General features: G+C 41.0%; 1 protein-coding gene across 1 annotated transcript in view; it reads left to right on the top strand.

Moving 5' to 3' along the window:
• LOC108672890 (phenoloxidase-activating factor 2) overlaps positions 1 to 15354 on the top strand; it is a 40770-nt gene extending 25416 nt beyond the window's left edge. Inside the window, exons 2-8 of the mRNA XM_018160646.1 lie at positions 9111 to 9265; positions 9751 to 9928; positions 10280 to 10377; positions 10880 to 11006; positions 11868 to 12030; positions 12345 to 12496; positions 13807 to 15354. Of these exons, the coding sequence (XP_018016135.1) occupies positions 9111 to 9265; positions 9751 to 9928; positions 10280 to 10377; positions 10880 to 11006; positions 11868 to 12030; positions 12345 to 12496; positions 13807 to 13974 (1041 nt within the window). The 3' untranslated portion in view covers positions 13975 to 15354. The remainder of the gene's footprint in view (positions 1 to 9110; positions 9266 to 9750; positions 9929 to 10279; positions 10378 to 10879; positions 11007 to 11867; positions 12031 to 12344; positions 12497 to 13806) is intronic.
• Positions 15355 to 16313: the final 959 nt, after the last annotated feature.

Here is a 16313-nt window from a genome sequence, read left to right as displayed (position 1 = left end):
TTCAAAAATCGAACTTTATACAAAATTCCGTGTTAAACTCGCTTTGTCCAATTTGAATTCGAAGTTTTCATACGAGATGTTTAATCGTAGCAACTCAAAATATATGTGAAGACAATAGCAAAATAGTACGCTGCTAATAAAAATGTAAACACATTATTTACGACACACTCTTCACTCACCTGCTCGTTGCTTCCTGCTCTCGTGGAGTGGATACTTGAGGAGAGATCTTCTCTGCTCTATGAACTCGCCGGCAACCTTTGCGTAGCAATGCATTATTGACGGGTTCCAAACTCTGAAACTTCGTTCGAAGAGTTACTTGATTTAATTCTGAAAGATAAATTCAAACTCTAACAATTTTTTTGGCGGTATTAGAGGTACATTCTTCATTAGTGAGTAAAATGCCCAGGAGACCTACCTGCCTATTGATGTGCTAATGTGGGACTTGCCGAAACTATTAGGCGCCTGTAACATGTCCTGTAGATGTGTGCCTTGTCGGTACCTGCGAAATGCGATAACCTCATTATGAATAATCACCGCCTCGATCGATGCTCAAAAGGGTGCTAAGTCCTAGAACCTCTGATATATGCTCGCTAAGGCTGTTTGTTCCTGTCCTTAGGTCGTTTGCTGTCCTGAGGTCGTAGGCTTTGGATGCGGCTTTAATTTCCTGGTAATTATGACGCATTTGCTGCATTAACGATTCGCTCTGTCGCCATCCAGACAGTGATGACTATTAAGTTCACATGTTTGCTCAGGTCTCAAATTTATGAAAATTTTAAAATCAAAGAAAAAAGGCCAAAAAATTCACCATTCCTAATGAGAGAAAACGCTTCGGAGTCCAGTTTCATTGTCAGTTCAAAAACCCACGATACAAGTACAAACAATTAGTTAACTAAATTTCACATTAAGGATATTAAATCCTAAATAGTCAAATGAAAAAAAAAATAAAAATGAAGAAAACACAAGCGGAAAAAGAGGAAGATTTACAATTTCGAGGAATAGGAACTGTGTGTGGTGGCATTTAAACTAGGCTTTTATTTAAAACTGTACAGGGATTCTGAAATTAGCTGGTCAGAAACCTCGGTTGTGGAGGCTAAAACTCTGAAATCACTGCTGATAGAGGCCGTATGGCGAAGTTCGTATAGCGCCTATAAGACCTAACTGTAAGGGTCTGATAACGCAGTTTGTATAGCGCTTGAGGCTCTAACTCATGGTCTGAGATCGCAGTTCGTATAGTGCATGAAAACTTCAACTGAAGTGGTCCGGCGGCAGTTTGTATAGCTTGTGGAGGTCCTAACTGTAATTAATTATCTGAGATCGCAGATGATTTAACGATATGATTGTGAGGGTCGTAATACTTCATAACACTGAACTACGCAACGCTGAGAGCGCCTAAGCTAACTACGCTAAGGCCGATCGATCTATCGAGTTCGAAGGTAAGCGAGTCTTATAAGTTAGCGAGTCCTGTAGGCTGGAATATCCCACTACGAGGAATCCTGTTTGCTCAACGCTGGGCAAGATGATTCAGCTAACCCTTCCTGGGAGGCAGCATTCCTGCTGAATACAATCCTGCCTGAGGTCGCGAGAATTGATTGATCAGGATGTTGTGATGGTAATTGTACGCTAACTTTTCAAAAAACTGATCTTTTTACAACTATACAGTATATATACATACACAAAACCGTTTCTAATATGATTCTATGAATTTCCAGTAGATAAGGAGTTAAAATAAGGAAAGGTTAGATCATGAAATAATTCAATTTTTGTCCAGGACTCCATAATAAATTGTTGATATTGCACCATCGATCAGTTCAACGACTATGCTTGTGCATTCCCTCGACACTTCTGTTGATTTGATTCTTCTCAAGACGCGTCTTTGCTATTATAATTCACTCATTGATTTGACGCTAAACTCCTTAAGTCACTTTAATTGAAACTTTCCTTAAATAGTTGTTTTTGCTCTTCAGTTCCTGAGACACTCGAGAATACGATAGAAAATTGAGATGCAATTCGGTCGTAGCGTTTGTGTAATTCACGATACAGTTGGTGCGCCGGCCCTCGATCCGGTTGTTGGAGTATATAGGACCAATGGCTAAGCCTCGAGCTGGTCGTACCAGCCGCGCCGCACCCGGCGTCTGCCACTACAGCCGGTTCTCCTATTTTTAATAACCAGGAGCTTAAATTTGTCAGAGCCATCTTAATAACTCGTTTTGAAGGCGCAGTATGCCGTCTGGAAAAACAATGCTTAAAATTGTTATCATTCGTCCTTGAGTGAAGCTGGAGGCTAGGGCAAAAATGTGCGGATTGCAAAAGGTTGAGAATTGTTCGTTAAATTAAGAGCAGGAATTGAGTTTGATTACAACTTAAGCACCAAAATATTCATTTTACCTGCCAAAGGTTTCACTCGAGAACGATTATGTCTAACATAATTCTCATGTTCATCCAATTTATTTCCTATATTTTTCTGAATACAAGCTTAGACACAAAATAAATGTTGCTAAAATGTAAAGTTCTGTTTCAAAGTTTTTTATTATCTAACTTAACTCACAGGTTGAAATACATGGGACGCTGTATTCGAATGAACAATCACATCTAGTCCACTGATTTCGAAGTAGTTTGTCTACGTGTTTAAATAGAGGGAACTACAATTGTTCGTTCAACTAACAGTAGGATCATCTTCTGGCAATTAGCACCATAAACAAACTAGTTTCCTCGCATAATTTGGTTTAACCAAATTTGAACCCAACCACACCTAAATCGGCCTTGAAGAACTGCTGAGTTGTTTTACTGTTTGGATGTGACGCGCCAAGTTTGACCAGAAGGAATGGGCGACGGCCACTAGGAACCATCCAGTTCTTCGACCGAGCCTTTGCCGACTTCGAGGACGAACTTGCAGACTGGTTTGCATAATATTCTTTCCAGGCCTCCTGAATATTAAGGTGGCAGGGCGTGTGAGCGTGCATTGAATACGTTTGTCCTTGGACAGTGATAGAAGGCGAGTTTTTCTCGCTATCTAATTATTGGCAGTAAAAGGGCGATGGAGAAAATTAAAGATTTTGCATTGAATCTTGGCACCAAAGCGAGGAGCGGTCATCAGACCTGGGTGCAGGGCGTATCGCGTCGTGGCGCTTTGATGTGAAATTTCTGAGAGACCTGCAGTTCATCGTATTCGTATGTTATTGCCCCTTACTAAAAATTCTTTCAAGGGACCAGTAATTTCACATAATAACATGAAATACTGTAATCTGTGCGATGTTTGTACTTATTTGAATTTAGAACCGCTTGGAAATTAACTTTACAAGAGCTCGTTCAAATATCTCATATTCATGAAAAAATGTCCCTGTCAATCCAGAGAAAACGCTAAGTAGCCTCGTGTGTTGCACTAGAAGTTTTGGCGGCATAAGCCACATTATTTAGTGTAGTAGCAACGTATTAATTTGAGACGGAAATCCTTTATTTGGTCATGCAGTAATGCAAGCACAGCAGCTTTGCGCGCTATCGCCGTTAAGAGGTCGGTTTGCAGCGGCCAGCGAGCGTAGCACTCGAGCTCCCAAACGCTCGTCTTTCTCTCGTTTTTTTTTTTGAGAAAAGTACTACTGTGACGCTTTGCTTTGGAGCTTACTTGGTTGTTGACCCTGTGGAGCTTTTGTTCTGAGCGTAACATCTGCACTTGATATCTGGATACAATAATTGCATAATCATTCCTGAAATTAGCATGGCTGTACTGCCTGTACATAGTCGCGTCTCATTTCTGATTCACTTGTTGAGCCGCGCCCGCTGCCGGGCGAGTTGTTTGGGTAACTATATAGGAACCAAGTTTTTATTGGAGGGGAGCGAAAGCCTTATCAACTACTTCTAATTTAGGTAAGATTTTCTCAAGGTAACGAAATTTTCCGTACTAACAATTGAAAGTTAAATTTTAAAGTCATGGACTAGTATATACTATATTATTGCATGCCCTAAAAATTTCCCGAATAATCATCGTCAAACAATATTGTTCAGTAGGGTTCAAGATCTCATTAGGCTATGGTATAGTATGGAGAGTAGAGTTATCGTCAAATCTTTGATTTATGTCTTCGAAATGAAGTCTGTCAAAAAGTGGTATGTGGGTTATTCAGGTTATGACGTTGTTGAACGGTTTCCATGCTTGCCTGCTAGTCTTGCATGGCTAGGCAATGGCAATCAAGAGGGAATATAGTGGTCAAGAGAGTAAGATCGAGCCATGAGTGTAACATCGTGTCAAGAATGCAGCATTTTTACAAACAAGGAAAAACTTCCCTGCCTTTTATTTCATGCTTAAGCCATTTATCAACCATCGTAAAAGTTGCTCTGCGTACATATGCATGGCGCGTTAGGCCTTCAGTATTGCCTGGTCACTACATGCATTCTTGATTTCTTGCTACAGCATGAACGGGACAGGTTAAAGGCTTATGTTATGTAGCTGATGTCATTACGTTGACCCTAACGTTATCTACTATTAAATGTACACTATGAGGCGGTCTTGCTGACGTCGTGCCAAGTGACAGCAGCGGTGCGTAGCTGCCCGCACATGATGACTTTCATTTAATTAAATACGGATGTTTACAGCGCCTAAATTGCGATTTTGCTAAATGCTGTCATTCCTAGAGTTAATTATTAACCACTTCGTTCTACCTGCCCAAAGATTCACCTGAAGATAGCTTGAAAATTATATTATTTAAATGTGTTATCCAACTCGCACATTAATTTGCATGCAAACAATATTCTTACCGTAATATATGATAATTCACAGTAATGGGATAGCTTGCTGGTCGGTGGCCTGTTTGTTCAGATATATCGCTTCTTGCAAGTGTTCCCTGCACTAGAGTTGCTTCCACGCGTGATGTCGCCCACTTCGTTGCAGAGTTCAATAAAGACACAGCGACTGAAATATCAGCAGCTGATCATTTATTATGTCTTATTTCACTATAACTTAATTTCGTATTAAGGATTATTCCTGCTAATGTGCAAGAGTCAAATTGAGCGATTAAGGGTTTATTAACTCAATTAAAACGAAGCGCGCACTTAACGGGACGCTGCTTTTTGTGACGTTGCTCACTCATAACATGTCGAGGTCGCTTGCGTGCCCAGCAGAATAGCATTGCATTTGGTGTTCAAATCGCTCAGCCATGCAGATAACGGCTCAAGAAGGTGGCGGCTGCCCCTCAATCTCTTCAGAAATTTAGCAACTGTGTATAGGGTGTACGTTTCCCTCGGCTCACTTCAATTTGAGCTAACACAACAACATAGCAGGTCTCTTCATAAGTGAAGTAAATGTACGTTTTAGTGTAGAGGCATCTAGTACGGTAGTTCGACTATTTAACTATCGGGTTGTTGTGTACGATGTTGATGTGTTGTGTACGTTCGGGTTGTGTTGTGTACGATGTGCAAATTAAAAAGCAAATGAAGAAATATTCCCCTCCTGCTGAGCGAGCTATTGAGGTGAGAGTGCAGTGGCCCTCCCGTAAGCTTTGAACTTTATTTTAAGAGGAAATGTAGTCTCGCTATTCTGGATCACTTTTAATTAATGTATCTTTGATTACCTTTTCACCGGCTGTTCGACTACCGCTGATTATCTATTATTCAGATTTCAATTGCTCGTTAATGACGTCTCCATCGCTCAATTGGGTATAGCCGCATCCTTGAACGTTGTTCTAGCCTGCGGCGATTGCGTGAACATTCGATCTACGCCACCTCGGCGAGGAATTAAGTCCGCCTTCATTTGCATTATATATTATAATTGTATATTTATTCGTATATGCAATTATTCCTCGCAAGCCAAGAGCAGCTGGCATTTAGGAGCTTATTATCCCTATTAGCTCCAATGCTGCACACATTCACATTTGTAGTTCAGCGACCACCGAACAATTAGCCTCCCGGGCTGCCAAGCGCACATCGGCCGCACCCTGTCATTCAATTTGACTCTGACCTTCTAAATAACATAAAATTACATCCTATCACCAAATTAATTATTTCAGATTTAATGATATCGTAAAAACATGAATAATTGAGGTGAAAGTTCTATACATCTGATCTGTAACGAAATCGAAACCTTTTCTAGTTCTAAAAGGCTACTCTGCGCTTTACTCCTCTTTGTCCAGGATGGGATTTTCGGACGATCATCCAAAGCAAAACTCTCATCGAGGGATTGTAATCAAATAGCATTTTACAGTTAATTAATAGATATCGGAAATCTATTGTTTGCTATCCGTTTGCGAACTTTGTTCTAAAGTGAACCAAAAATTAGGAAACGCAATAGCAAACGCTACACCACCATTGTTGCTGTCAGTGCTGTGGGCTTTCATTTGTGCGACATATAACATAAAATACAAGCGTATCAATGTGTTTGTAAGTATGAATGATAACCTAGTTTAAATTCAGGATTCCCGTATTTTGTTGGACAATGGCCGACTTCTGAATTATAGAATACCCGATTGACGATGTTCACAAGGGTTGCGTTGCTTTCTCACGTGTACAACTGCACAATGCACATGTCGCACCAATCCCAGAAAGTCGAGGTGCGCTTTCCTTGTTTGAAAACCGGGTTTTATTGATCATCGTTTTCCCTCTTCAATCAGATAGCGAGTCAGCATCGGTTATTCCGGCAACATATGGTCCGTGTTGTCCATCCCAGGCGCCGTGTGCTCTCTCGAAGAAAGGGAAAGCTAATGAAGTGCATGTCGCGTTCACGCATAACAGGCGACAAATTCTAGGGTACTTTTTGGTGAAATTATATCGACGAGCCATGCTTTCTATAAATAAATGATTTGCTGAATTCGTTAAACCACGACCAAGCGTTCATGAAGGTAATTGAACATATCACCTTATGAGTTATATTCAGTATCATTATTGCTTTGGATTACCTAGCTAGGTTTGGTCACTGTAGTGATTACAGTTCGAGTGTGAGGAGTGTTAACTAACTTGGCGCCGTTTGCTCTGCATGTGCTACACACTTGAGACATGGAAGCTCAGAAAAGCAAGCAAACTCGCCTTACTTTATGCAATTTGCATTTTAAAAATACTTTGCATTCAAATAAAAGTATCACGCGTGAAGAAGTTCTGTGTATAATGTGTGCATCATACATGTTTATATACCGATTAATGACCAGAGAATTCGTTGATTCATATTATCAGCGAGAGGAACTTTTCTTCAGATGACGGTAGATTAAAAGGCAAATTTCAGGAAGTAGTTTTTGTTTATTAACGACGTATCGAATGCAACAAACATTCATTTTCAAGTTAGAAGAAGAAATTCTTTCTTCTGTAGTAAATTCTGTCATCTAATACTAATGTGTGTATCATTATGCACATCTGTGTATAATTAGGAACGGATTTTTTCTACTTGAGCTGGCACTATCACTGCCTTAATTAACATCGCTGGTCCATTGCCATAAAGTAACACTGTCATGTCGTAGGTTGCAGTCGTGACCGAAGACGAATATGAGAACCGACTTTCGCTGTCGCGGCTGTTGTATAGGATAAATAACCTGTCGGTTTAGTAAAGGTAGATCGAGTGTGAAATATTATTTGTGGCACAACGTGAACTTTAATTATTTTTTAAAATGCTGTTAAAGTATTTTTGTATGTCTGCGATTTGATATTAATATAACACTTATCCGGTCATCTGTCATAGATTTATAGGCAAACTCTCCAGACTAGAAAAAACCCTTGTCTGCTACATGTGATGTATCGAGAAAACCCTTTAGGAGGGGCAAAGTGTGCATGTTTCGGTGTGATGTGTTTTGAATTTTTTAACGTCATTGCTATATCTAAACAGAGCTTCTTGTTTAGATTCTATGGAACGTTCAACTTTATGATAAATTCTACGTTTATTTGCGGGACATTTAGAAAGAATGTTGAAATTGAACTCATTCTTTGTTTCAGTTTGAACTTCAGGAAAGTCACCAATCTTTAAATATCCCCGTAAAATAACTGATAAAGATTGAAGTCGTCGAGACTGGCTTGTCTTCCGCAAACTCCCGAACAATGGGCGCTCCGTTTGGGTAGTCGCCGCAATCAATTGACAGTAATGCTCCTTCTTCGAATTCCTTGTAAAATACAAACTTTATTTTCAACTAAGGGAAGATATTTTGTAGTTGAAGTGCCACGAACAAAAGACGATTGTCGGCATCATATTATCTCAAGGCCTCTTAAATATTTTTAGAAGAATTCAATGTTAACTTCATTTTCCAAACAAACATTCCATGGAAAACATTCATTGTTTTCCATGTGTATTTTGGTCTTATTATTTTATTGTTTGTAGTAAAATGGTGCAGAATGTATTTCACTTACAAAATCTGTCACGATATAACAGTGACATGCTGGTGACATAATAGATTCTCAACTCGTTACAGCTTCAAGATGGAATTAATATATGGCTTAATAGGGGTTACAAAATGTTTAATATACTATAGTATGCGCTGTATAATTTGTTGTAATGAACAGCCATGAAGAATACTTGCAAACTTCCGACCTGCGACATCTCATGCATTTTAAGGACCACTGTCTGTACAACAGGTTAATTCTTAAAAAACTTGTTGTCTCGGCTATCCTCTGACTGGCGATTTGCAAAGGCCACACTGAAGGAGAAGAGCATCTTAACTCGCAGCTTTGCCGATGCAATGCCTTACAAATTCAGATGTTGTGTCGAATTTTCAACTTTTGGTGAGGGCCGGGAACGCCGCTCGCTCCTGTGCGCCTATGCGCAGCACTCCTCGTAAATGTGATGATAATTCGTTGGGTCGTTTTAACAAACTTCCCACACGATTCGTCCTTTAATTGTTTTAACAAAGAAAGATGCAAGCATAAAATTTGATGGATTTTGAATGATTTTCTTTGCTGACTGAAATATCATACTTAAGTGCTTATTTTCCATAGATGCTGAACACCACACGAGTCGATCGAACGGGCTCTGAAGTATCCCTGCCTAGATGGCTAACATAAAACGAGCTTCAAATGCATTTGAAGCGACGGCTGGGAAACTGCGTTAGAAAGTGTACATTTTTTTTATCAAATTTCATCATTTTGTTGAATCTTATTACTTCAAAAAATGTTCGTTCTACAATTGTGGACATATATATATTTTTTTTTTTCAGAAGAGCTCCCGCGGTGAAGCGAGAGTGGGAGAGCGAACGACAAAGATGGGTTGGGCGCTGCTGCTATCTTGCTTGGTCGCTTCGTGCGCCGCCCAGGACGTCTCCCAGAACGAGTTCGGGTGCCACTGCATGGGCTACTGGACCTGCATCACCAGGTACCACTTGTGTTGTACTGCATCACCAGGTACCACTTGTGTTGTACTGCATCACCAGGTGCCACTTGTGTTGTACTGCATCACCAGGTTCACCAGGTACCACTTGTGTTGTACTGCATCACCAGGTACCACTTGTATTGTACTGCATCACCAGGTACCACTTGTGTTGTACTGCATCACCAGGTGCCACTTTTGTTGTACTGCATCACCAGGTATCACTTGTGTTGTACTGCATCACCAGGTATCACTTGTGTTGTACTGCATCACCAGGTACCACTTGTGTTGTGCTGCATCACCAGGTACCACTTGTATTGTACTGCATCACCAGGTACCACTTGTGTTGTGGTGTTCACATATACTGCACAGGTTTTTGTGTGTCCTAGATTTGCTACAAATATCCCCACATTTGTTTCAGTTTAACATGTCGGAAAATATATATGTTATCAAGGTTTTATAAGTTTAATGTATTTATTTTGTTCGTGCAGAGGAGGCACAATCAACAGCTACTGCGGACTAAGTGAGTCGAGCGTGTGTTGTTTCGTGCCCTACAACGCGAAGCCCGTCGGCCTCCTGCCCAAGGTGCAGAAAGTCAAATCCTGCGGCAGGAAGGGCAGCAGCGGGCACAAGGAGGGGCAGGCAGAGATGTTTGAATGGCCCTGGCATGTAAGTTGGAGTCTGTAATACAAGCAGTAAACTGAATGTTACGGCGTTGCTGTAATACAAGCAGTAAACTGTGAATGTTACGGCGTTGCTGTAATACAAGCAGTAAACTGTGAATGTTACGGCGTTGCATCACATTTAGCTGACTTGCTCTGTATTTTCCCAATGATAATGTAGCCCATCTTCTACCTGAGGCAAGTAGGAGCAGTCCGCTTTAAAGCTAATGTTGTACACGTAACCTAACCTAACCTAACGTAACACCCTAACCTAACCTAACCTAACGTAACACCCTAACCTAACCTAACGTAACACCCTAACCTAACCTAACGTAACACCAAACCCGAACTCCGGCAGGCGGCGGTGCTGGAGAGCAGGCAGGACCTGTACGTGTGTGGGGCGTCGCTGGTGCACGAGACTTGGCTGCTTACTGCCGCTCACTGCGTGGACGACTAGTGAGTGGTGGTGGCCTGTGGGTGGTGGTGGCCTGTGGGTGGTGGTGGCCAGTGAGTGGTGGTGGCCTGTGGGTGGTGGAGGCCTGTGGGTGGTGGTGGCCTGTGAGTGGTGGTGGCCAGTGAGTGGTGGTGGCCTGTGGGTGGTGGTGGCCAGTGGGTGGTGGTGGCCTGTGAGTGGTGGTGGCCTGTGAGTGGTGGTGGCCAGTGGGTGATGGTGGCCTGTGAGTGGTGGTGGCCAGTGGGTGGTGGTGGCCAGTAGGTGGTGGTGGCCTGTGGGTGGTGGTGGTTGCAGTTTGGTTGTGTCTAGTGAGTGGTGGGGGCCAGTGAGTGGTGGGGGCCAGTGAGTGGTGGTGGCCTGGCCAGTGGGTGGTGGTGGCCAGTGAGTGGTGGTGGCCAGTGAGTGGCGGTGGTCAGTGAGTGGTGGTGGCCAGTGGGTGGTGGTGTTAATTATTGTTCTAGTGAGTCGCGATATTAGCGTGTAATAACGAGATTTATTGGGCAGCGTGCCGTACGTGGCGGAGGGGGAGCCGCTGCTGAAGGTGCGGCTGGGGGAGTACGACGTGAGCACGACCGCTGAGCCCCTGCGACACGAGGAGCACTTCGTCAGGAAGCTCGTCTTGCACCCCGAGGTGAGTGTTCGTCTTCTCATCCCACCTTCAGTTCTCCATTCAAACATGCAGCTGATTATTTATCACCTGTTAGCTTTTCTTCATTTCCTTTCATCAATCTATCAACTAGGGTCGATTTTAGAAATTGAAATATCGCTCATTTACGTTAAGAGGAATATTGAATTCTTTTTTCAGCCGCGGGTGAGCTTGCCAGACTTTTAAAAATTCAACTGTACGCAATCTAGCCCTCTAATTGTACGTGATGGCCCATCTATAAGATGATACGCACTTGTGTCGTAGTAGAAGGTCTCGAAAATAATTTTTCATGTTGGATCAGTTAGATGGGAGCAACGTTTCATAACAAATTTTAAACTGATTTCAGGAACGCGGTTCCTCATCAAATGATTAATCATCGAATGCATCATTACTTTGTATTCTTAAGTTTTTGTGCTGCTAGTAATAACACTGAGGATTTATTGAGTTGAACTTACCCTTATTTGGTCTTAACAAACGCAGCGCTTGTATGAGTTACTAACAGTCTTTTTTGCTCGTAGAGGTAAATTCTTTTTGCCTGACCTGTTCAAATTGTACTCATTCCCTGTAAACACTCATTCCCTGTAAACACTCATTCCCTGTAAACACTTATTCCCTGTAAACACTCATTCCATGTAAACACTCATTCCCATTCCATTTTTCTATTCAAATTACATTATGCCCATTAAAGTTTCAAAATGTTCTGCTTAAATTCAATCAACTCGTTTTGAAAATCTGGAATTCTTTTTACCCTGCTTGGATCTGGCATGGAAATCTTGGCATTCTCTTCTTAATGTTGGTGCCCAGAACTCCAGCTAGAAGTGCCTAATCCTGATCGCTTGTGTTCAGTTCGACAACGCGACGCTGGTGAACGACATCGCGCTCCTGAAGCTCGCGACGTCCGTCAGAAGACGGCCCAACGTCGACTCTGTTTGCACGCCATCTAAGAACGACTTCAAGGAAGGCAGTAAAGCCAAGTGTTACGTTACGGGCTGGGGCAGGAAAGATGAAGGTTGGTATCTGATCAGGACATGCGTTGTGGCGATAGGAATACTTTGCATGTAGTCTATATTTTTTTAATGCACGTGAAGCCGGGCTACAGTGGACGAATTTTGATGCATTACATACAGTAAATTTTCGTTAGTGCAGGAGCATTCGCGAACTATCTGAGTTATAAGGCTATCATTTCAAATTTGTTTTGTTGTTCCACGTGATATAGAGCAACCTCAAATCAAGTGGGTCGGTCCGGCCATCAGAGTGTATATTGGAGGCCTTTTCCTTGAATTTAATTAAGAATAAATTCTGAATGGCGCGTTTTGTGTGCAGCATCGAGTCACAGCGTGGTGCTGAAGGAGATCAGCGTGCCACTATGGAACAACGACCACTGCCAGACAGCTCTGCGTCAGCAGTTTGGTCCTGCATACGTCCTGCCTCCTACAGCCATCTGTGCCGGCGCTGAGGGCCGCGACGCCTGTGACGTAAGTAACGGCAATTACGCATGTAAAATATATGACGCTGGTTACGTAAATTTCGCGAGTCATAAATTGAATTTAAGTGCTACTAACTACTCAAAATTATGTGATCCAAACCCTACCCTGTTCTGGCCTTGATGGCATTTACATCCAGTCGTAAGTTGAAGGTTCGCTCTTCGTGCCTTCCATCTATGCATAATCTATCAACATGTTGCCAAATTACACTTGTACTTCTAAGTTGGCGTTAAAATGTCTCTAATTTTCACTCGGGGGTTTCTAATTGACGTAATTATATCAGTTTTTTAAGTAAAAAATTAAGTTAAAGAAACATGCATTGAGAAGACTCTCCTCGCTTTTACAGACAATTAGTTACATTTTCAATTAATTGCCGGAAGTCCCAGAGGCTGGCCTTACCATATTGAGATCAAACGAAACATCGGATCTTGACTCTTGAAACATAAAAAAATTCAGCACCTGGTGGTTCATTCTACACTCATAACTGTAAGGCTTTTTGGGCTGTCATGGCCGTTTGAATAAGAAAATTCTCCACTTCTATTGAACTCGCTGACGCTTACGAGTGCATTTGTCTATGGTGGCGCCCTCTTACACCATTAAAGGCAATCGCAAATAAATAGGAACTCTTTTATTTGCCATGAAGTCGAAAAAATCCGTTTCTCATCACAAAACGTTTCAACGAATATTATGGTTACACCAACAGTCAATAATCACGGTTTAGCTTGAAAATATGAAAATCAAAATCTTATTCATGTATCTCTCTTACCTACTAATTGTACAAAATGTAACTCGGCGTAAAATATGTAATATGTAAATACATCATGTTGCTGATTTGATATCGGATACTGAATAGTTTAACACATATGTTTAATAAACTACAAGGTTGCGAAAAGTTGCATAGAATTTACGACAAATGTGTTTGATATTACTAGGTAATTAAAAGTGTTTGATATTACTAGGTAATTAATAGTGTTTGATATAACTAGGTAATTAATAGTGTTCGATATTACTAGGTCATTAATAGTGTTCGATATTACTAGGTAATTAATAGTGTTTGCTATTACTAGGTAATTAGTAGTGTTCGATATTACTAGGTCATTAATAGTGTTTGATATAACTAGGTAATTAATAGTGTTCGATATTACTAGGTAATTACGAATGTTTGATAGTACTAGGTAATTAATTGTGTTCGATATTACTAGGTAATTAAGAATGTTTGATAGTACTAGGTAATTAATTGTGTTCGATATTACTAGGTAATTAATATAATTAGATAAATGTTTACTCTCTACACTGTGCAGGGTGACGGCGGCGGGCCGCTGGTGTGCGAGAAGGCCGGCCAGTGGTACCAGGTCGGCGTGGTCAGTTTCGGCATCGGGTGCGGGGAGCGCAGCGTGCCCGGCGTCTATACGAGGGTCGAGGCTTACGAGCAGTGGATTAGAGACACAATCGGCTTTACGAATGAATAGAAATAAATGAAAATAGGTTATAAAATGATTTACTGGAGTCGTCGATGTTGATGTGAGAGTCGTGGTAAACTTGTGTACAATATTTGTAGCTTGTCTGAGCATTAGTACTTCGTTAGAGGAGTGAAGGTAACTTCAGCACATTAAATGAGCCCCCCGGACAGGCGCCCACGCCTGGGTAGATGTGCATATTAATGATGACAGATGGTGTACATTGTGCAGAATACGCACTTCTGTTACAGAATGTAACAAATTAGGTTTCGGTTGCGTTTTTTAATTAATAAAGAATAAAACTCCAGATGTTGGAAAGTATTGGACGTAGATTGGTAGTATCTTATATTTTACAAAGAAAAAATTTCATACTTTAGCAGTCAGGTTCGCTGAAGATAGTGATTTGCTATAATCATAAATAATTCATTTCGAATTTTGTCGCGAGGACTTATCCATACATAGTTTGCATGGTTTATTAAATCTCTTCTTATAGCGAGTTCTTGAAGTAAGTAAGGTCTGGAGAAAACCTTTACTTTCGCGCCAAACCATTCCGCTTGACGTGACTCTGCAGTTTTTCTGACATAAGATTATATTTCATTGTTATGGTTGAATAGGAAATGACGGTATCATTCATCCAAGTGATGCAGATGATATGATGCTCACTCGCTATCTTGCGATGATGTCGGAATGATTTTAGAGTCAGGCACTTCGCTCAAAAAAATGATAGTGACTCGTCTGTATGGGCGAGAGAAGTTCTCTATGTGGACGTGCCAAGCTTTCATACTCCTTCTGAAATTTCACGGTTTTTTTATTCGCAAGTAATTAATTCCTGGCCGTAAGGGATCCAGTCAGTCACTGATTGACGTTATGGCTTCCAGAATTTGTTTAGTAAGACTTCTTGCCTTTCTATTGTACCCGTGGCGTTGTTTATCGTGAGGCACTGAAGTTGCAAGCCCTTGTTTGTTTTTTTATTTTTCAGGGCTTAAGTTCGTCTAGAATTTTTTTGAGTTTACCGAAAATTGTTAAGCATGTTGAATTAATATGCATCTACCTATTTTGAGTGCACAATTTCTGGATTAGCTGAAGTGATTGCGTCTGCCACACTCATAGAATATTTGGTTGTGAATTTTCCAAGAGACATAGGGCGATATCTTCGATGCGGGAAGGAATATGGCAACAATTATAGCCTTCTCAGTTAAGCATGACTGCATGCTTTCAACACACTACAAAATATGACGCTATTGAGTTTCATATTGGGAGTATTTAGTCGTAAGCAAGACGACATCATTAGGCTTCGTGAATGCCTATCGTCATCCATAGTTTCTCGAGTCATGGCTCCATCATTGTGCTGTTATTCAGTAAAGTTTTTTTTAATAAAATATATCATTCGTGCGAAATTAATTCAGTCCTTGCAGCTTCAAGTGTCAATAGGAAGCACTGGCTGTGATGGTACAGCTGAAGGCAGCCGTGACGGCTAGTGTGGCATTATTCACTCATTGGCATAGTCGAAAATTTCGAAGGATAACCACGTCAGACATACCGAGCTTGAGGTCTATTTGAGTAAAAGTAACATAGAATATACAATTACTTGAGCGGTGGAAGTTTATTTAGCTCGACGTATGAGCTATAATAGGTCAATTTACAGCAGTGGTTCCCAAACTTTTTCAGGCTGGCGCCCCCTTTGGCACCCCCCACAGATAAATATAAAACATACCCCTCTCTCTTGAAATTTAGTACGCTGCAATTTTAAAAGATAAAGGTTAAACACAAATGTGTATTTCACAAATAGAACCCCATTTAGTGAACCAATATGTTTTTCAGCTCATTTAACTGTTTCAGCACTAGAAATCTAGGACGTCTCGGGCAAATTTACGGCCGGACTCGTGGCCGGTCTCACGACCAATCTCCAAATACAATTATCAAGTAATATCTCCCAAACTAATGAACGCAGCTCTATGAAACTTGGAACACGTATTCATCAGAACCTAACGGTGATGTTTAGCACGTGAATTTTTTTTTTATTTCACCTCCATTCGTGAGTTATACTATTGCAATACAGGCCGGAATTCGCAGCTAGTGATTAAAGAATTTCTTCCAAATTACGAAACAGATTTGAACGAAATTTTGAATATACATTCCTAACTACCAAACGGTGATTTTTTAGATTTAAAAATTTTTTTATTTAACTTCGTTTGCGATTTTTTTCATTTCACCGCCATACATGATTTCACACTTCCTTATATTCATCCCGTATCGCTGGGTAATTTGTCGCTTAAATTCGCGGTGATCAAAAAAATTTCTTCTAAACTACCGAACAGATTTCAACGAAACTTTGTATATAAATACCTAAC

Source organism: Hyalella azteca, unplaced genomic scaffold (assembly GCF_000764305.2).
Source record: "Hyalella azteca isolate HAZT.00-mixed unplaced genomic scaffold, Hazt_2.0.2 contig13248, whole genome shotgun sequence".
NCBI lineage: Eukaryota > Metazoa > Arthropoda > Malacostraca > Amphipoda > Hyalellidae > Hyalella > Hyalella azteca.
The sequence above is the reverse complement of the archived record's forward strand: the minus strand, read 5'-3'. Positions and strand labels throughout refer to the sequence as shown.